This window comes from Neoarius graeffei, chromosome 14 (genome assembly GCF_027579695.1).
Source record: "Neoarius graeffei isolate fNeoGra1 chromosome 14, fNeoGra1.pri, whole genome shotgun sequence".
NCBI classification, from domain to species: Eukaryota; Metazoa; Chordata; class Actinopteri; order Siluriformes; family Ariidae; genus Neoarius; species Neoarius graeffei.
The window spans coordinates 79,784,440-79,807,055 of record NC_083582.1 but is presented as its reverse complement, the minus strand read 5'-3'; the positions used below and the strand labels follow the sequence as shown (position 1 = coordinate 79,807,055).

The 22,616-nt window shown below is 41.2% G+C and overlaps 2 protein-coding genes across 6 annotated transcripts in view; one reads left to right on the top strand and one right to left on the bottom strand.

Moving 5' to 3' along the window:
• The window catches only part of thrab (thyroid hormone receptor alpha b), a 333,280-nt gene that overhangs the window by 168,998 nt on the left and 141,666 nt on the right, over positions 1-22,616 (top strand). The gene's annotated exons all lie outside the window — the stretch shown is intronic.
• On the bottom strand, positions 12,197-13,891 carry LOC132897662 (general transcription factor II-I repeat domain-containing protein 2A-like). The gene has a single exon (XM_060938892.1). It carries the CDS (start codon positions 13,889-13,891, stop codon positions 12,197-12,199), a length of 1,695 nt encoding a protein of 564 aa, XP_060794875.1.

The window sequence follows — 22,616 nt, the reverse complement described above, 5'->3', positions numbered from 1 at the left end:
AGCCCCAAAACATCACAGAACCTCCACCATATTTTACAGTTGGGATCGGGTTCTTTTCATTATAGCCGTCCTTCTGTTTACTCCAAACCCACCGTGAGTGTTTATCACTAAAAAGCTCCATTTCTGTTCCATCAGACCAGAGAACACGGTTCCAGTCAAAGTTGTCGTCGCGTTTCACAAACTTCAGGTGCTTACGTTTGGGGTTAACTGACAGAAAAGAGTTTTTTCTGGAACCTTCCAAATAACCTGTTGGTATGGAGGTGGAGTCTGATGGGGGTTTTGGAGACTCGGAAAACCCAAGATTTGACTTTTTCTTGTAATTCACCAGCAGTGACTCTTGGGGATGTTTTGCCTCTCTTACCCTCCTCACTGTCCGTGGGGTAAAATAAACTCGGCTCCTCTTCCAGGTGAGTGTGGAACAGTTCCAGTTGGTGTCCACTTTTTTATTTTTGCCCTAACAGTAGAAATGGACATTTTCAGGTGAGATGTTTTTATCCCCATTCCCTGACTTATGAAGGTCAACACACTTCTCCCTCATTGGGTTTGTGTGTCTCTGATCGTTCCCATGGTGATGTTGAGGGAATTTGGCCTCTGTGTCGCCTCATATTTGTTCCCCAGTTCATCAGGAAGTCATGGATTACAGCTGGAAAGTTCCTACACACTCCAATCAACTCAGTTGGTGTTCCAGTTCCATGTGGTGTCCACTTTTTTTTAAATGTATTTTTGCTCTAAACTAATTTCAGTGTAGAGAAGGGGAACGTGACACTGTTGATAGCGTGAGCAGCCATGTTGATGAGACGCCACTGTAAACAGGGAGGAGCTGCTGACTGAGAAGACGACCCTGAGTTAACGAGTTGTAATTGCAAGTTGAGGTGGTTGTTTTCTGTCTCCTTCCTTGGTTGTAGGTGGGGAATTAATTTCAATGCACCTTTCCACACACCCACCCCACACACCCACCCCACACACCCACACTCATAAAAAAAAACTGCAGATTAGAGAGAGATGGAAACTCCTACGTGGAGGTGTGTGGCACCTTTCCAACCATTCCAGGGCAATAAAATCCAGCCCACTGTGGTTGTGTGTGTCAGAGAGACCGAGACACATGGTGAATATGCAGAGCTAATCATTTCCCTCCTCACATCAGTCCTCATCACACCATCCCTGTGCTCTCTGTAATATCTTCTCAGAAGTATTTGCACCGCAGTTCCCACATCAAATAAGGGTTTGAGAGCTCAAGTGTTCGTTGAAGGAAGTTGTTTGTGTCGGTGCTGTTTATCACAAGCTTCCTGTCTGTTATGCCACAGTCCCTGAGTCACTACGCTATTCATATCAAACACAAAATCCCCTAACGGCTGGGGTTTACACACTCGCCTCAGTATCGAAAAAACAAACAAACAAATCAACTATCTTTACATTTCTACAATTGCCTCGTGGGAAGAATGGGCAGTTTTACAGTAACACACTTTTACGCAGCTGTTGAAAACGTACACACGTCGTTCCATCAGGACTTTAATTCTCGACTCTGATTGGTCCGAAGCTGTTGATTTGTTGTTTAATTTTCTGAAACAGTGTCTCTGAGAGTCGTCCCTGGTTTATTCGGTTAATGTTTGCTTTCTCATTTGTTTTCATTTCTATGGTAACTACAAATTCTCAGGGACTTTTATTAAATTGAGAAATTAGTAAATGAACGTGTTGCTTTGTGGGAGGAAGGGAAATTTATTTTAGTTATAAAATGTAACAGAATGATGTCATGGATTATATCTGGACTTAACTTACAGGCTTCAGACCTACAGAAATATATAAATATGTATTAGATATGACACAAAGCTATAAAATAAGATTTTTTTTTCTAAAAACGAGTTACACAAAACTGCGGCTTTGTGTAGAGAAGGGGAACGTGACACTGTTGATAGCGTGAGCAGCCATGTTGATGAGACGTCACTGTAAACAGGGAGGAGCTGCTGACTGAGAAGACGACCCTGAGTTAACGAGTTGTAATTGCAAGTTGAGGTGGTTGTTTTCTGTCTCCATTCAACTTTTTTTCATCCAAAAATATGCAAGTATAATAAATGTAATAATGTGGAAATATAATGAAAGTTAATAATAAACCCGAACCAAAAATACAATCTTATCTCGAGATATGTTTATTTAAAAACAAACAAATAAACAAACCTCACCCGGTAGCACTTATGATGAATATGAAGGAAGATATTGTCCAAAAAAAAAAATCGGTCCCCTATGGGTCCATGTGGCTGCTGCTTATAAATAAAATACTTTTCTGATCCCGTGTCCATACAGTAAATACAGCATATATATATATTTACTCTATGAGGCAGCAGCCACAAAAATGAACAGTTTAAAAGTCACAGAAGTAAAATATACCAAGTGTCTGTACTTTATATTATTTTACTCTTACCGCTTACAGTTTTCCAAACTGAAACCTCTGAACCGAGGCTGACACACACACACACACACACACTGTCGCCACAATCCAAACTCTTATTTCCCGGAAATGGCCTGGCGCTAGAGCTCAGTGGAACGCACTTTCCCTCTGTAATAAGCATAAACATGTCTGAAAGCTATTTCTTTAGTACATTTATTTATAATCTCATCTCATTATCTGTAGCCGCTTTATCCTGTTCTACAGGGTCGCAGGCAAGCTGGATCCTATCCCAGCTGACTACGGGCGAAAGGCGGGGTTCACCCTGGACAAGTCGCCAGGTCATCACAGGGCTGACACATAGACACAGACAACCATTCACACTCACATTCACACCTACGCTCAATTTAGAGTCACCAGTTAACCTAACCTGCATGTCTTTGGACTGTGGGGGAAACCGGAGCACCCGGAGGAAACCCACGCGGACACGGGGAGAACATGCAAACTCCGCACAGAAAGGCCCTCGCCGGCCACGGGGCTCGAACCCCGACCTTCTTGCTGTGAAGCGACAGCGCTAACCACTACACCACCGTGCCGCCCAATAAACAAACAAATTAAAAAGTAAAAAACAAAGATAATAAGGAAGAGCAAAGATGAGATTTATGAACGTGGTGAAGGAGGACATGAGGACGGTTGGTGTGAGAGAAAATGATGTGGAGGACAGGAGGAGATGGAGGGACATTATCCACTGTGGCGACCCCTAATGGGAACAGCCGAAAGAAGAAGAAATTCAATTCAATTCTAATCTGATTCATTTGTTTCAGGATCGGATAGAATTTGTTCTTTGTTTCTCTGATACCCTATATGTATATATATATATATGTGTGTGTGTGTGTGTGTGTGTGTTATATATATATATATATATATATATATATATATATATATATATATTTGCAAATTCGATAAATAAAAACTTTATACAAAACGTCCAACAAAATCATTTCCACTTAGAATGTAAATAAACCAGTGAAATGACAGGAGCAATTTGTGAAAAATGTGATAATAATAATTACTGAAAAATTAAAAAGATGTGTTCTTACCATCAAATACTTTTATTCCATATTTTGTTGCTTTTTTATTTTTGTATTTTTTGGGGTTTTGTTTTTGAGTAGAGTTTTCATTGCATCCTCGGTTGATTCAGCAACACGCTCCGCCATTTTGTTTTTCTCTACTCATGGTAGATGAGCTGATTATCCTAGTAGTAGAGTAGCCAATCAGAGCACACGATTCCTCATATCCAGTGAATGTGGGTAGAAAAAAAATTATACACACACACACAGTAGTGCTTGAAAGTTTGTGAACGCTTTAGAATTTTCTATATTTCTGCATAAATATGACCTAAAACATCATCAGGTTTTCACACAAGTCCTAAAAGTAGATAAAGAGAACCCAGTTAAACAAATGAGACAAAAATATTATACTTGGTCATTTATTTATTGAGGAAAATGATCCAATATTACATATCTGTGAGTGGCAAAAGTATGTGAACCTCTAGGATTAGCAGTTAATTTGAAGGTGAAATTCGAGTCAGGTGTGAGTGGGCACCCTGTTTTATTTAAAGAACAGGGATCTATCAAAGTCTGATCTTCACAACACATGTTTGTGGAAGTGTATCATGGCACGAACAAAGGAGATTTCTGAGGACCTCAGAAAAAGCGTTGTTGATGCTCATCAGGCTGGAAAAGGTTACAAAGCCATCTCTAAAGAGTTTGGACTCCACCAATCCACAGTCAGACAGATTGTGTACAAATGGAGGAAATTCAAGACCATTGTTACCCTCCCCAGGAGTGGTCGACCAACAAAGATCACTCCAAGAGCAAGGCGTGTATTAGTTGGCGAGGTCACAAAGGACCCCAGGGTAACTTCTAAGCAACTGAAGGCCTCTCTCACATTAGCTAATGTTAATGTTCATGAGTCCACCATCAGGAGAACACTGAACAACAATGGTGTGCATGGCAGGGTTGCAAGGAGAAAGCCACTGCTCTCCAAAAAGAACATTGCTGCTCATCTGCAGTTTGCTAAAGATCACGTGGACAAGCCAGAAGGCTGTTGGAAAAATGTTTTGTGGACGGATGAGACCAAAATAGAACATTTTGGTTTAAATGAGAAGCGTTATGTTTGGAGAAAGGAAAACACTGCATTCCAGCATAAGAACCTTATCCCATCTGTGAAACATGGTGGTGGTAGTATCATGGTTTGGGCCTGTTTTGCTGTATCTGGGCCAGGACGGCTTGCCATCATTGATGGAACAATGAATTCTGCATTATACCAGCGAATTCTAAAGGAAAATGTCAGGATATCTGTCCATGAACTGAATCTCAAGAGAAGGTGGGTCATGCAGCAAGACAACGACCCTAAGCACACAAGTCGTTCTACCAAAGAATGGTTAAAGAAGAATAAAGTTAATGTTTTGGAATGGCCAAGTCAAAGTCCTGACCTTAATCCAATGGAAATGTTGTGGAAGGACCTGAAGCGAGCAGTTCATGTGAGGAAACCCACCAACATCCCAGAGTTGAAGCTGTTCTGTACGGAGGAACGGGCTAAAATTCCTCCAAGCCGGTGTGCAGGACTGATCAACAGTTACCGCAAACGTTTAGTTGCAGTTATTGCTGCACAAGGGGGTCACACCAGATACTGAAAGCAAAGGTTCACATACTTTTGCCACTCACAGATATGTAATATTGGATCATTTTCCTCAATAAATAAATGACCAAGTATAATATTTTTGTCTCATTTGTTTAACTGGGTTCTCTTTATCTACTTTTAGGACTTGTGTGAAAATCTGATGATGTTTTAGGTCATATTTATGCAGAAATATAGAAAATTCTAAAGGGTTCACAAACTTTCAAGCACCACTGTGTGTGTGTGTGTGTGTGTGTGTGTGTATAATTGACCTGTTCACTTTACTACATTATTCTTAGTGAGTGTAGATAATGGAGATGCTGTTTATAATGTACATATAGTATCAGTGAAAAGTTTGGACACACCTTTTAATTGAATGGTTTTTTTTTCTTTATTTTTATTAATTAAAAGTCATTTCATGTCTTAAAGTGCTGATGGATGTCGTTTCTCTTTACTGAGTTGTTCGGATCTTGATATAATACTGTATGGATTACTGCAGCTGTGGAGTAGGGCTATTTTATTAATTGTATGTTTATTATTTACTGTTTGATCTCAAACTCATTAAGAAGGAAAGAAACTCGTCCACTAATGACCTTTTGACGAGACACAGCTGTTAATTGTAAAGTATTCCAGGTGACTCCCTCATGAAGCTGCTTAAGAGAATGACAATAGTGTACAAAGAGTCATCAAGGGAAACGCTGGATACGCTGAAGAATCTAAAATATCAAACAGATTGTTTTTTATTTGCTACATAATTCCAGAAGTTCCAGATGTTATTTTATAGTTTTGATGTCTTCAGTTTTGTTCTACAGTGTCGAGAATACAAAATACAGAAACATCTATGAATGAGTTGAGTAGGGGTGTACAAACTTTTGACTGATACTGTATGTATTTGTCTAAGTGATGGAGAGATGTCCAGAGAGTGCATGTGAACATGTGCCGTTCTCTCAACTCCCTTTGTTTTTTTTAATTAAGTCCAGATTAGCTAATTGAATGGTGAGGGTGGTCCTCTACCTCACCCTGAAGCTCTGTGGGTGGGACGGCGCGATGAACGTCGTCAGGAACATCGTCAGGAACAGCAGGGATGATGAAATCCACTGTTATCTGCCTGTTAGATCCCACAGATGTACATGTGACCTCCAGGCAGACAGCAGGGAGATTCGTTTATCTGGATCACTCCTGGGGTCTGTGCCGCTAATTAGCGACATAATTACATAGTCAGAGCTGCATGATTAGTCTCTACATGGAGGTGTGTGTGTCAGAGAGAGCGGATGCGATTATTGTAATAGGTGTGTGTGTGTGTGTGTGTTTTCCTATTTCCTGCTTGCTGTTATCTTATTGTGTTATGTAAGGAATAAAACACGCTCTGTTCTCCAGCAGGATGATGAAACGTGAATAAACCTACAGTGTGGTTTGTAAATTAGCTGAGTAACAGCTTCACTAGTTCACACTGGAGTCCTAATAAGATAATAAATATCCATCTACAGTAAATGTTGTCCAGTAATTATTTTATTACTCAAGCTGATCATTAACTGATCAAGTGTCACTTAATTAATTCTCTTTTCCCACCAAGTGCCTGAGTCTTGGAGATCGAGGAGATTATTCCATAACGCACGCTCAAAATCCTTTTTTCCCCTTTCTTCATTGTTTCACTACATAACTCATAAAAAGAGAAAAAAGACACAAACACACCCCATTTTTGTGTAAACTGCTCAATTATCTGTGAAGCAGAAGATGAAGTTCTGGCTCGTGTTTCTCAATAAGACGGAGAGATGACAGATGAGAATGTGGTCCTTCTCCTCAGTCACTTAGCAGAGACATGATCCTGGCGTAGTGAGGAAAACTCACATCGCCAAAAAAACCAAAAATGCTCTTTTTTTAGTAGGAGTTTAAGTGAATGCCGTAGGTCACCTTTGGGAAAAAAAAAAAAAGACAGACAGCTTTAATAAATTCTGAATGCTAGGCGGCGTGATGTGTTTAAACTTCTGATTTATTTGTAAGATCCAGATTTAAGCAATAAAATGTTTTGTTATAGTTGTACTATGTATTTTAAGATTGAAAATATTTTAAAGATATCAGTATCAGTACTACTAACTGCAGCAGTGTGTGTAATAAACAGTGCTAGTGCGTACGGAACAAACCTCTTGGCCTTTATCTGGTGCAACTGAACATATTTCATGCGGCTCTGCTGGACAGGTTGTGAGCGCAAACAGGAATTTTACAAGACAGTTATTTGTGTAACTGGAAATATGGTGTATTTGGAGAGAGAAAGAGAGAAAAAGGGCGTGTTAATATACTCAAGCACACAAACTGCTGCTGCTAGGAGGAGACTAAATGAGGCATTAAATATCCCTTTTTTAAAGGAAAAGAAAGATGAAATACAGTCGTGTCCATAAGTATTTGGACGGAGACGCACTTCCCGTATCTTTGCGTCTGTACGCCACAACAAGGGATCTGAAATGAAGCAGCCCAGATGTGATTGAAGTGTAGACCTTCAGCTTTAATTCAAGGCATTTAACAAACTTATTGTTTATTATAGCAAAATTACAGCAGTTCATTATACAGTCGCTCCATTTTCACAGACTCAAAAGTAATTGGACAAACAAACATAATTATCAATTCTGTCTAAGCATCATTTTTAATACTTGGATGGAAATCCTGTGCAGTCAGTGACCACCTGAAGTCTGGAACCCATGGATTTGATAAAAATGCAAACTTTACCATCTTGAGATGCTTTACCAGGACTTTACTGCAGCTGAACTCAGTTGCTGATTGTTTGTGCCTTCAGTTTTGTCTTCAGAAAGTGAAAAGCAGCTCACTTGGCTTGACCGAGTCAGCTGTTTAAGAATATTTCCATTTCTTTGCCTTGAGAAGATCTTCATTTGCTTTCACAGTATGTTTTATGTTGTTATCTGACGCTCTCTTCTATCATTTTTTGGAGCATTTGACTGAATCTGAGCAGAAACTATCTCTACATACACTTCAGAGTTCATCCTGCTGCTTCTACCAGCAGTCACATCATCATTAAACACCAGTGACCCAGTTCCACTGGCAGCCGTACATGTTCATGTCCACCGGATTGGACAGATGATGTGGTCTACCATGGATCATGAGACCTTCCTTTTCCTTCTCCATACTGTACTCTTCTCTTCCCCCTCATCCTGGTACAAGTTAATCTGGGTTTCATCTCTCCAAAGAATCTTGTTCCAGAACTGGGCAGGCTTTCTAGCAAAGTCTAATCTGGTCTTTCTGTTCTTGAGTGTTACCAGTGGTTTGCATCTTGAGGTCAACTGTTTGTATTTGCTTTCATCAAGGTGTCTCTTGACTGTAGACATTGACAGTGATACGCCTACCTTGTTGAGAGTGTTCTTGACTTGGCTCGATGTTGTGAACGGGTTTTTCTACACCAAAGAAAGAATTCTATGATCATCCACTTTAGTTGTTTTCATGGTCTTCTAGGACTTTTCCTTCTTTTTTAAGAATTGTTGAATTGGTCATTCTTAAAGTTTCTGCTATCTCTCTGATGGGTCTGGTTTTGGTTTTTTTTTTTTTCCCCTTTTCCAGCCTAATGATGGCCTCCTTCACTTGCATCAAGACCTCTTTGGACTGCATATTGCGTGTTCTCATGAACAGCTACCAAATGCAAACTTTTATCTTCTTAATTTGTCAAGAAGTAACAAGGAAACTGGGCCATGATTGGCCATGAAACAGCTTATCAGTCATTTGTCCGATTACTTTTGAGCCTGTGTAAATGGCAGGACTGTAATTCCTAAATATTTGATGCAATCTTTTTAGTTCCTCTGTCCATGAGGCCGATGCACTGATTCCATGGCGTGGCGTCCGTCGTCCACAATTCAGTTAAATTGTATCTCCTCCGTCAGTTCTCCACGGATTTCTGTTCCAATTATTTTGTTTGAAAGAACTCGTCACTTCGCACAAAACTTGGTCATTGTTTTGTCAAATTTTTTGCTAATGAGTTACTAATTAGGCCAAATTAACGAATTTTCCAGGCCTCTCACTAGAATTGTATCTTCTCTCTCAGTTCTCATCTGATTCCAGTTCTGATCGATGTTTTGAGCCGATCTTCACTCGAGGAACAAAATTTAGTCCTTTGTTGATGTTCCTGTTTTAAGCAATGTGTTTACAACTTTGTTTAGATAGAGATAGATAGATAGATAGATAGATAGATAGATAGATAGATAGATAGATAGATAGATAGATAGATGGAACTTTATTGATCCCTTTGGGAGGGTTCCCTCAGGGAAATTAAAATTCCAGCAGCATCATTACAGAATAAACAGAGAATAGAAAATAGAGAAAACTTCTAGATAAATTAAGTATTAACATATACAAATACAAAAAATAAAATGTGAACGAAAAAAATCTAGCAGGAGAGGTATTGCACATTTATTGCACATTTATTCAGTTAAATCGTGTTTCCTCCCTCCCTCACTTCTCAATGGATTTCAGTTCTGATTGTTTGTTTTATTTGAAAGAACTCGACCTTCTGCACAACACTCGGTTATTGTATTGTTAAATTTTTGTGAACAAATTAGTCATTAGGTCAATTTAACACATTTCCTTCTGACTAGAGTTGTATCTCCTCTCTCATTTCTCACCCAGTTCCAGTTCTGATGGATGTTTTGGGTCGATTTTCCCTCGGGGAACAAAACGGAGTCCTTTGTTGATGTTCCTGTTGTAAGCAGTTAGTGGTGGAGGTCGGTCCTCTCTCTCTCACATCGTCACATTTCAGTTCCATTCGGTGTTTTGGTCGTCAGGGTCGTTTTGATGGCAGGACAGATGATATACTACGCTCCTGACTTTCTGGTTGTGGTGTAATCTGATTGGATTGTGTTTAATAATCAAGTCAAGTTTATTTGTATCGCGCTTTTAACAATAAACATTGTCGCAAAGCAGCTTTACAGAATTTGAACAACTTAAAACATGAGCTAATTTTATTCCTAATCTATCCCCAATGATGAAGCCTGTGGCGATGGTGGCAAGGAAAAACTCCCTCAGACAACATGAGGAAGAAACCTCGAGAGGAACCAGACTCAAAAGGGAACCCATCCTCATTTGGGTGATAACAGACAGCATGACTATAACATTAACAGTTTTAACATGAAGTCAGTTTCATTGATGTTATAAACTCTTCACTGATGGAAACTTGAGTGCAAAAACAGATTGGGGGGGAGAAAACACAGGTTGTTAGGTATGCCCAATGTCACCTGAATAAGTAGGAACAGTATACATATTGCACTGAGTACAAGCAGGGACTCCGGCAACTAACTATGAGAGCATAACTAAAAGGGGAGAGCCAGAAGGTAACACAGGCATGAGGGGCCCCGGGACATAAAGCAGCAGCCACTACACCGTCAACAAACTCGAGTGAGCAAGCGAGTGGGGACTGACAGCATCCATACATCCCAGTTTACCAAAACACTCTGTCTGAGGATCCTCCAGATCTACTCCTTTACCTCATAAACACCATTAACACAAGGTTTGACTAAACAGATGTGTTTTCAGCCGAGACTTAAACGCTGAGACTGTGTCTGATTTCCGAACACTACTTGGAAGGCTGTTCCATAACTGTGGGGCTTTGTAAGAAAAGGCTCCGCCCCCTGATGTAGCCTTCACGATACAAGGTACCAGCAGATAGCCTGCACCTTTTGATCTAAGTAGGCGTGGCGGGTCATAGAGGAGCAGAAGTTCGCTCAGGTACTGTGGTGCGAGACCATTCAGTGCTTTAAAGGTCAATAGTAGTATTTTATAATCAATACAAAATTTGATTGGGAGCCAATGCAGTGTGGATAAGACAGGCGTGATGTGGTCATATTTTCTAGTTCTAGTAAGGACTCTTGCTGCTGCATTTTGAACTAACTGGAGCTTGTTTATGCACTTATTGGAACATCCAGACAGTAAGGCATTACAATAATTCAACCTGGAGGGAACAAAAGCATGAACTAGTTTTTCCACGTCATGTAGTGACATTAAATTTCTTATCTTAGCAATATTTCTGAGATGAAAGAAAGCTATCCGGGTGATGTTATCAATGTGAGTTTCGAATGAAAGACTGGGGTCAATAATCACTCCGAGGTCTTTTACTGCTGCACGTGAAGAAACAGAAAGGCCATCCAGAGTTACTGTGGAATCAGAAAACTTACTTCTAGCTGCATGTGGTCCGAGTACAAGTACTTCAGTCTTGTCAGAGTTAAGCAGAAGGAAGTTAATAAGCATCCAGTGTCTAATGTCCTTCACACATTCCTCAGTTCTATTAAGCTGGTGTCTCTCATCAGGTTTTGCAGAAACATACAACTGTGTGTCATCAGCATAACAGTGGAAACTAATACAATGTTTATGAATAACATCACCTAGAGCAGGGGTGCCCACACTTTTCTGAATGGTGATCTACCTTTTAAGTGACTGACTCAGAATGATCTACTAACTACGCACATTACGTGTCTTTTTTAAATTTACAATACCAAAATTAACACAGTGTCATACAGGCTATTTCACTAAGGTTTCACATTTAAATCACAAGCTGAATTCATTTATGATTGAGTTTTATTTCCATACCAACCCTGGAAATAACAACAGTAACATCCACAATAGAGGCTACTAATCAGCATGTGATTTCATACACAGTGACATCACATTGCTCATACAATTTAGTAGCCTACATTTATGATAAAAAAAATCCACACATTGAAATGTAACTTTTTTTAACACTACGATTTTCTTTTAACATACATACATAGATAGAGGCATTTGGCCCACAGTACACACTCTCATACTAGAACTCACTGTTCAAACTGAAACTTTCAGACAATGAATTAACTTTATGTGTACATTGCATGTAGCCTTTTTTTTTTGCATGTGGCAGGTTCACATTACATTGCCCATAAAATTCAGGCCTACATTTATGATCAAAGTCCACACATTGAAAATGAACTTTTTTAAAACTAGGACTTTTTTTTAACATACATAGAGTGGCAATTGGCCTACATTACACACCCTCTCACACTACAATTCACTGTTGAAACATTGAAACTTTCAGACAATTAACTTTATGCATGTAGTCTTTTTTTTGTGCATACACAGGGGCATGTTCACATCAGTGGTCAGTAGGCTACCTTATTCAGATGATGACTTGCATTGGATGGAGTCAACAAGGGATGCATAGTCCGGGATATAGCTACTGATAGCCAGTCTCAGACATGCCTCCAAATGATCGTCGGTCAGGGTGGAGCGGTATTTGGATTTTATAATTTTCATATGTGAAAAGGCTGACTCGCACAAGTAAGTAGACCCAAACATTGCAGTCAGAGATGTTGCACATTTTCTCATGTTGGGATACTTTTCTTCTGTGAGCAAACTCCAGAACTGTTCATTGGCCCTGGACTTCAGGTTAATGTCTGCTTGCAGTGTCAAGATCTCATCCTCAACTTCAGCAGAACTGAGCTGAAACATTGTTGAGATTTTGGAAGCGAGGACATCGACCTCAGCATCCTCCCGAAAAGGGAAGCACATGAACATGGCAACTGGCTCGAGTAGAGCGAAGTCTTGAAATCTCCTGTCAAAGTCTGACAGGACGGTGTCAATCTGTTCTGCATAACATGCACTGTCAAACTCCGTTGAGTCCTTTCCTTGATTATTCAGCTCAGATGCAAGGTTGCTAAAGTTTCCCAGATCATTGCGTTGGATCTTTGAAGAAAGCAGTTTAAGTTTTCCTTTGAAGGCATTCACTGTGCTTATCATATTGATCACGAGTTTCTCTTTGCCCTGTAATTCCACGTTTAGCTCATTGAGCATGTTTGACAGATCCGTTAAAAACGCCAAATCAAGCAACCAACGATCATCATTAAGTTGCTCGTATTCTGCATGTTTTTTCTCCTGAAGGAACTGCTTTATCTCGGGAAGGAGATCGCGAAATCGTTGCAGGAATTTCCCCCTACTCAACCACCTTACGTCTGTGTGAAGCAGTAGTCCTGTGTGGTCGCTGTCAGCCTCCTCAAGCTGCAAGCGGAAGAGTCGTCTTTGGAGAGATTTTGCACGGATAGAACAGGCCACTTTTGTTGCTACGTCCATGATCTCTTTCATGTTCAACATTTTCGCACACAACGCTTGTTGGTGTATGATACAATGGTAACTTAGAAAGTCAGGAAACGCTTCATCCTCTCGGCATTTGGCAACAAATCCATTACGCCTGCCTGTCATGGCTGGCGCCCCGTCCGTGGTGATAGACACCAACTTGCACACTGGAATCTTAGTCTTGTCGATAAAGTTTTTGAATATCTGAAAAATGTCCTCCCCCCGTGTGTGTGCGTTCATATGCAGAACTGCTAAAAGTTCCTCTTTTGCAGTCATATCATGAACCAGCCGAATAAAAATGCACAACTGGGCTTTGTCTGTGATGTCGGTAGATTCGTCCATCTGTAACGAGAAGCACTCGCAACAGTCAATGTCCTTAGCAAGCTGCTGTACTAAGTTGTCGCCCATCATTTCGCATCGCCTGGTCACTGTATTTCCTGTCAATTGAACAGCTTTGACTGCAGACATTATTTCCGTTTTGTTTTTAAAGTCTTTAAACAACGCATCTGATGCCTCGATGAAGGCTTCCTTCACCATAACTCCATCCTGGAAACACTTTTTGTGCCTAATGATCGTGCGACTCACCCGGAACGATGCCTCTGTGGCGGCCTTGGCTTTCGACGTTGGCCGAGTGAAAAGAGACTGCTGTCCAAGAAGCTGAGACTTCAACTCCCTCACCTTTCTCTTTCTCAATTCAGTGCTTGGAGGAAAGTCAGTATCAAAGGTTCGATGAACCATTCGAAAATGTCTCTCTACATTCCCTTTCTTTGGAAGTGCAATGCTGGATTGACAGATCAGACAGACACACTTCGAGTGTGACATCGTGAACAAGAAGTCCTCTTCCCATTCTTGATGGAAATGGTAAGTCTTCGATTTTTTTATTTGTTTACCTCCCTCATTCATTTCCGAATCATTTTTTGTAGGCTACTACACAGCGAATCGAGCTACAGCGAAAACGAAAATGCAGTGGTAAAAGGAAAGCAAGCAACAACTGGCGCTTGTCTGTAGTAGGCTATGAGATATGTTATGGTTGTTATGGTAATGGTGTAACAAACTTTGTAGCAGCCAGCAGACTGGCCTGTCTACACGTCAATCAGCGGGCACGTTATAATATCATTATGTGATAGGATGAATTGCTTTTCTGAAAACGCGCGGTTTTTTTTTTCCGGTTTTTTTCTTGCGGAGTTCTGTGAGCTACTCTCATTGGCCCTGCGATCGACCAGTCGATCGCGATCGACATATTGGGCACCCCTGACCTAGAGGGAACATATATAAAGAAAAAAGCAGTGGACCCAAGACAGAACCTTGTGGAACACCAAACTTTACCTCAGTATGTCTAGAAAAATCACCATTTACATCAACATACTGATAGCGATCAGTTAAATAAGAGCTGAGCCAGGAGAGGGCCGTTCCCTTAACTCCCACAACATTTTCTAGTCTATCCAGAGGAATGGAATGATCAGTGGTATCAAATGCTGCACTAAGGTCAAGCAACACAAGCAGCGAGACACAGCCCTGATCAGACGCCAACAGTAGGTCGTTTACTACTTTAACCAGTGCTGTCTCTGTGCTATGATGAGGTCTAAATCCTGACTGATACATTTCATGGATGTTATTCCTATGTAAATATGAGCATAACTGCTGTGCCACAGCTTTTTCAAGGATCTTGGAGATAAAGGGGAGGTTTGATATCGGCCGATAATTGGACAGCTGACAGGGATCAAGGTCAGGTTTTCTAATCAGGGGTTTGATAACTGCTAGTTTAAAGGATTTGGGTACATAGCCAATCGTAAGAGAAGAATTGATTATTTTTAGAAGCGGTTCAATTACTTCAGGTATTATCTGTTTGAATAGACGTGTAGGTAAGGGATCTAGTACGCAAGTTGAGGCTTTTGATGCGGAGATTAATGAAAGTAATTCAGTTTCTCTAAGGGGAGTAAAACATTCTAATTGCTGATCTGATACAGTTATATTGTTAACTACAGGGTCACTTACATTGTCTGACCTTAAATTAGTAGTTTGAATTTTTTGTCGGATATTCTCAATTTTGTCATTAAAAAATTCATGAAGTCATTTCTACTACGTACTGCCAAGGGCGCAGATGGCACTGGGGGGGGGACATGTCCCCCCCAGATTTATAGTGACCCCTATCTGTCCCCCCCACCGTCCCTACATAAGGCGCCAAACATAGGTAGAAAAAGTGAGGATTAATGTTCCATTAGTTAGGCTAACTTACATTGCAGCACAAAGTTGAAATGGCAGCAGCAGTAGCCTTGTCAGTGATCAATCCACATTACACCGATTCAAGAAGGGGAAAGGCTGGAGCAGATCCTTGCAGAGTTGGGAAAGCAAGGTGTTCATTTTCCACGTAATTCCCGGTTAATAACACTGCACAGCTCATCCATTTGATAGCAACGGTGTTTCTGCTACGACTAATGGTGCGTTCAGTTGTACTCGTAAGTTGGAAGTTTGAAGTCAGAAAAGCATTGAAATCTACTGGTAGCATCTCCCAGCATAAACGTTGGGGTTTTCGTTTCATTTCATTAACTGTCCATTTTTTTCGAATTCCATGTTCCATGATGTCCCAGTTTTTAAACTGGGAAGCGCTCAGTTCTGAGGTTATGTTGCTCGGAGCTCCAAGTTCCGACTTCCAATGTAAATGTAACGCACCATCTCGACCCCGGGGTCCTAAGGGGAGCTGGGGACTTTGCCTGTCGCGGTAACCATAGTGATCATAAACAACTGTCTAATGACTGAGCTGGTGATCTTTCTGCCACATTAAGCCAGAGAAGAGGGAAAAAAATCACAGCGTTTGTTTCAATAAACAAAAGATGTAAATATCCTCTGCCTGTTGCCTGTTGACTTTCCCAGATGTGACAAATACTTGTTTTGTAATGTTGAGTAGCTTGTCTGATAATAATAATAAGAAGGAATTTGGACTTACCTGAAGGAGGCTAAATGTAAAATAACAGCATTCTAGGCTGTAGGTGAATATCTTTTAATGTTGTTATTTTTATGTCTAATGTTATTTTAGTAAGCAGCAACTGTTAACTGAAATTATGAGATTCAAGATGTTAACATTGTCCTCCTGGCCTGCAGGCAATCCCTGGTGGGGTCAACAATGAAAAAACAAAAAAAAACAATTACAGCGTTTTTTCAAAAACTGAGCAATGTATCATATTGCCTGTTAACTTTCCCAGATGTGGCAGATATTCTTTTTATAATGTTGAGTAGCTAGTCTGACAATAATAAGAAGGCATTTGCACTTACCTGAAGGCACGAGTGTGAATCATTTCAAATTTATTTGGGTATTAATTTTTGGACATTCCCTTTTTGTTAGAAGTTACAGTTAAAGTTTCTGTGATGAGATTCTTCATCCTGCTGAGATCAACAAATGTTTAAATAAAACATGCAGAAGACATGAAGTTTTGGAGCGTGATTAACATACCAGACACATAACAATTTGATCATGTATGGCTAGTGTTGACCAGGTAGGCCTTTGTCTACCAATGTTCATTCAGTTAGAAAACTCACAATTCTAATGTATATTGAAGCTTCAGTACATACAGTATGTATATATACAGTATATATGTGTGTGTGTGTGTGTGTGTGTGTGTGTGTGTGTGTGTGTGTGTGCATTTACACAAAATGGAATCATTTGCTGACAGCTCAGTCCCCCCCAGTTCAAAAATCCTATCTGCGCCCCTGCATACTGCAGGTGTGCATGTGTCTATAGTGGACTTATTCCTGGTTAATTTTGCTACAGTATTAAATAGGAATCTAGGATTATTTTTGTTATCTTCTATTAGGGAGGAGAGATATGTTGATCTCGCAGCACTAAGAGCTTTTCTATACTTCAGGAAGCTCTCCTTCCACGCTAATTTGAACGCTACCAATTTTGTTTGATGCCGTTTACGTTCCAATTTTCGAGTGGTCTGTTTTAATGTGCGAGTGTCATCATTATACCAGGGTGCTAATTTTTTTGTCTCTGACCATTTTCCTTTTAAGAGGAGCTACATTATCTAAAGTATAGCGGAACATTGACTCTAAGCATTCAGTTGCCTGATCAAGTTCTGCAGGGGCTGACAGTGACCCAATCAAAGTTGACAGCTCTGGGAGATCATTTATAAAGCTCTGTGCAGTAGTTGACGTGAATGCACGTTTAATACAGTAGCGTGGTGAGGTGCATATACACTCACCAGCCACTTTATTAGGTACACCATGCTAGTAATGGGTTGGACCCCCTTTTGCCTTCAGAACTGCCTCAATTCTTCGTGGCATAGATTCAACAAGGTGCTGGAAGCATTCCTCAGAGAGTTTGGTCCATATTGACATGATGGCATCACACAGTTGGCGCAGATTTGTCGGCTGCACATCCATGATGCGAATCTCCCGTTCCACCACATCCCAAAGATGCTCTATTGGATTGAGATCTGGTGACTGTGGAGGCCATTTGAGTACAGTGAACTCATTGTCATGTTCAAGAAACCAGTCTGAGATGATTCCAGCTTTATGACATGGCGCATTATCCTGCTGAAAGTAGCCATCAGAAGTTGGGTACATTGTGGTCATAAAGGGATGGACATGGTCAGCAACAATACTCAGGTAGGCTGTGGCGTTGCAACGATGCTCAATTGGTACCAAGGGGCCCAAAGAGTGCCAAGAAAATATTCCCCACACCATTACACCACCACCACCAGCCTGAACCATTGATACAAGGCAGGACGGATCCATGCTTTCATGTTGTTGACGCCAAATTCTGACCCTACCATTCGAATGTCGCAGCAGAAATCGAGACTCATCAGACCAGGCAACGTTTTTCCAATCTTCTATTGTCCAATTTCGATGAGCTTGTGCAAATTGTAGCCTCAGTTTCCTGTTCTTAGCTGAAAGGAGTGGCACCCGGCGTGGTCTTCTGCTGCTGTAGCCCATCTGCCTCAAAGTTCGACGTACTGTGCGTTCAGAGATGCTCTTCTGCCTACCTTGGTTGTAACGGGTGGTTATTTGAGTCACTGTTGCCTTTCTATCAGCTCGAACCAGTCTGGCCATTCTCCTCTGACCTCTGGCATCAACAAGGCATTTCCGCCCACAGAACTGCCGCTCACTGGATATTTTTTCTTTTTCGGACCATTCTCTGTAAACCCTAGAGATGGTTGTGCGTGAAAATCCCAGTAGATCAGCAGTTTCTGAAATACTCAGACCAGCCCTTCTGGCACCAACAACCATGCCACGTTCAAAGTCACTCAAATCACCTTTCTTCCCCATACTGATGCTCGGTTTGAACTGCAGGAGATTGTCTTGACCATGTCTACATGCCTAAATGCACTGAGTTGCCGCCATGTGATTGGCTGATTAGAAATTAAGTGTTAACGAGCAGTTGGACAGGTGTACCTAATAAAGTGGCCGGTGAGTGTATTATTACTCAGACATAGTTTGAATGAGATGAGATAATGATCTGAGATAACTTCAGACTGTGGAAGTGTGACTGTATTTTCTACATTTAACCCGAATGTTAGTATTAGATCGAGGGTGTGACCACCATTATGGGTCGGTCCTATGACATTCTGCTTAATCCCGACTGAATCTAAAATGGACACAAACGCTGTTTTTAAAGGGTCTTCTGGGTTATCGAAGTGAATATTAAAATCTCCGACAACTAAAGCTTTGTCTAAGGCAGGGGTCACCAAACTTTTTTTCTCTGGGGGCCACATTGTCGTTCCTGACTGTGATGGGGGGCCGGGGTCGGGTCAGCTATATAACATAGGCCAAGTTTACATTAGACCGTATCTGTCTCGTTTTCTTCGCGGATGCACTGTCCGTTTACATTAAAACGCCGGGAAACGGGAATCCGCCAGGGTCCATGTATTCAATCCAGATAGTGTCAGCTCCGGTGCTGTGTAAACATTGAGAATACGTGGATACGCTGTGCTGAGCTCTAGCTGGCGTCGTCATTGGACAACGTTACTGTGACATCCACCTTCCTGATTCGCTGGCATTGGTCATGTGACGCGACTGCTGAAAAACGGCGCGGACTTCCGCCTTGTATCACCTTTCATTAAAGAGTATAAAAGTATGAAAATACTGCAAATACTGATGCAAATACTGCCCATTGTGTAGTTATGATTGTCTTTAGGCTTGCCATCCTTACACTTGCAAGTGGTAAGTGATCTGCGCTGGGATCACACACACAGCGGCTCAGTCCCGAATCACTGCTAGTGCGCTTCACTCGCGCGCTCTGTGAGCTGCGCAGGGCCGGAGTGCGCACCCTCCAGAGGGCACTCGCTGTTCAGGGCGGAGTGATTTGGAGCGCAGGATGCCTGCGGAGCCGAGCGTATCCGTGTATTGGCGTTGCTGTGTGCACGCAAATTGTGTATTGGCGTTGCTGTGTGCACGCTAATCGTTTTAAAAACGTTAATCTGATGATCCGCTGATACGGTCTAATGTAAACCCCACCATAGAATTGTATGACCCAGACAAATATGACCACCAGCAGGCCTCATTGTGTAGAAGAGATGACTCGCCTGGCACAGCCATCCACACTACTATATCCCCACTACTACATCCCCACTACTATACCCACACTACTATATCCCCACTACTATATCCACACTACTATATCCCCACTACTATATCCCCACTACTATACCCACACTACTATATCCCCACTACTATATCCACACTACTATAGCCACACTACTATATCCCCACTACTATATCCCTACTACTATATCCCCACTACTACATCCCCACTACTATATCCCCACTACTATATCCCCACTACTATATCCCCACTACTATATCCACACTACTATATCCACACTACTATAGCCACACTACTATATCCCCACTACTATATCCCCACTACTATACCCACACTACTATATCCCCACTACTATATCCACACTACTATATCCCTACTACTATATCCCCACTACTATACCCACACTACTATATCCCCACTACTATATCCCCACTATTATATCCCCACTACTATATCCACACTACTATACCCACACTACTATATCCACACTACTATATCCAAACTACTACATCCCCACTACTATATCCCCACTACTATATCCCCACTACTATATCCCCACTACTATATCCACACTACTATATCCCCACTACTATATCCCCACTACCATATCCACACTACCATATCCACACTACCATATCCACACTACTATATCCACACTACTATACCCACACTACCATGTCCCCACTACTATATCCACACTACTATATCCCCACTACTATACCCACACTACTACATCCCCACTACTATACCCACACTACTATATCCCCACTACTATATCCACACTACTATATCCCCACTACTATATCCACACTACTATAGCCACACTACTATATCCCCACTACTATACCCACACTACTATATCCCCACTATTATATCCACACTACTATATCCACACTACTATACCCACACTACTATATCCACACTACTATATCCCCACTACTATACCCACACTACTATATCCCCACTATTATATCCCCACTACTATATCCACACTACTATATCCCCACTACTATATCCACACTACTATACCCACACTACTATATCCCCACTATTATATCCCCACTACTATATCCACACTACTATATCCCCACTACTATATCCACACTACTATATCCACACTACTATATCCCCACTACTATACCCACACTACTATATCCCCACTATTATATCCCCACTACTATATCCACACTACTATATCCCCACTACTATATCCACACTACTATAGCCACACTACTATATCCCCACTACTATACCCACACTACTATATCCCCACTATTATATCCCCACTATTATATCCCCACTACTATACCCACACTACTATACCCACACTACTATATCCCCACTACTATACCCACACTACTATATCCCCACTATTATATCCCCACTACTATATCCACACTACTATACCCACACTACTATATCCACACTACTATATCCACACTACTATATCCAAACTACTACATCCCCACTACTATACCCACACTACTATATCCACACTACTATATCCACACTACTATATCCAAACTACTACATCCCCACTACTATATCCCCACTACTATATCCCCACTACTATAGCCACACTACTATATCCCCACTACTATATCCCCACTACCATATCCACACTACCATATCCACACTACCATATCCACACTACTATATCCACACTACTATATCCCCACTACTATACCCACACTACCATGTCCCCACTACTATACCCACACTACTACATCCCCACTACTATACCCACACTACTATATCCCCACTACTATACCCACACTACTACATCCCCACTACTATACCCACACTACTATATCCCCACTACTATATCCCCACTACTACATCCCCACTACTATACCCACACTACTATATCCCCACTACTATATCCACACTACTATAGCCACACTACTATATCCCCACTACTATATCCCTACTACTATATCCCCACTACTACATCCCCACTACTATATCCCCACTACTATATCCCCACTACTATATCCCCACTACTATATCCACACTACTATATCCACACTACTATAGCCACACTACTATATCCCCACTACTATATCCCCACTACTATACCCACACTACTATATCCCCACTACTATATCCACACTACTATATCCCTACTACTATATCCCCACTACTATACCCACACTACTATATCCCCACTATTATATCCCCACTACTATACCCACACTACTATATCCACACTACTATATCCAAACTACTACATCCCCACTACTATATCCCCACTACTATATCCCCACTACTATATCCCCACTACTATATCCACACTACTATATCCCCACTACTATATCCCCACTACCATATCCACACTACCATATCCACACTACCATATCCACACTACTATATCCACACTACTATATCCCCACTACTATACCCACACTACCATGTCCCCACTACTATATCCACACTACTATATCCCCACTACTATACCCACACTACTACATCCCCACTACTATACCCACACTACTATATCCCCACTACTATATCCACACTACTATATCCCCACTACTATATCCACACTACTATAGCCACACTACTATATCCCCACTACTATACCCACACTACTATATCCCCACTATTATATCCACACTACTATATCCACACTACTATACCCACACTACTATATCCACACTACTATATCCCCACTACTATACCCACACTACTATATCCCCACTATTATATCCCCACTACTATATCCACACTACTATATCCCCACTACTATATCCACACTACTATATCCCCACTATTATATCCCCACTACTATACCCACACTACTATATCCCCACTATTATATCCCCACTACTATATCCACACTACTATATCCCCACTACTATATCCACACTACTATATCCACACTACTATATCCCCACTACTATACCCACACTACTATATCCC

Excerpts from the sequence above, each read along its gene's own strand:
- LOC132897662 (XM_060938892.1), bottom strand. The coding sequence starts at position 13,891 with ATGGTTCATCGAACCTTTGATACTGACTTTCCTCCAAGCACTGAATTG.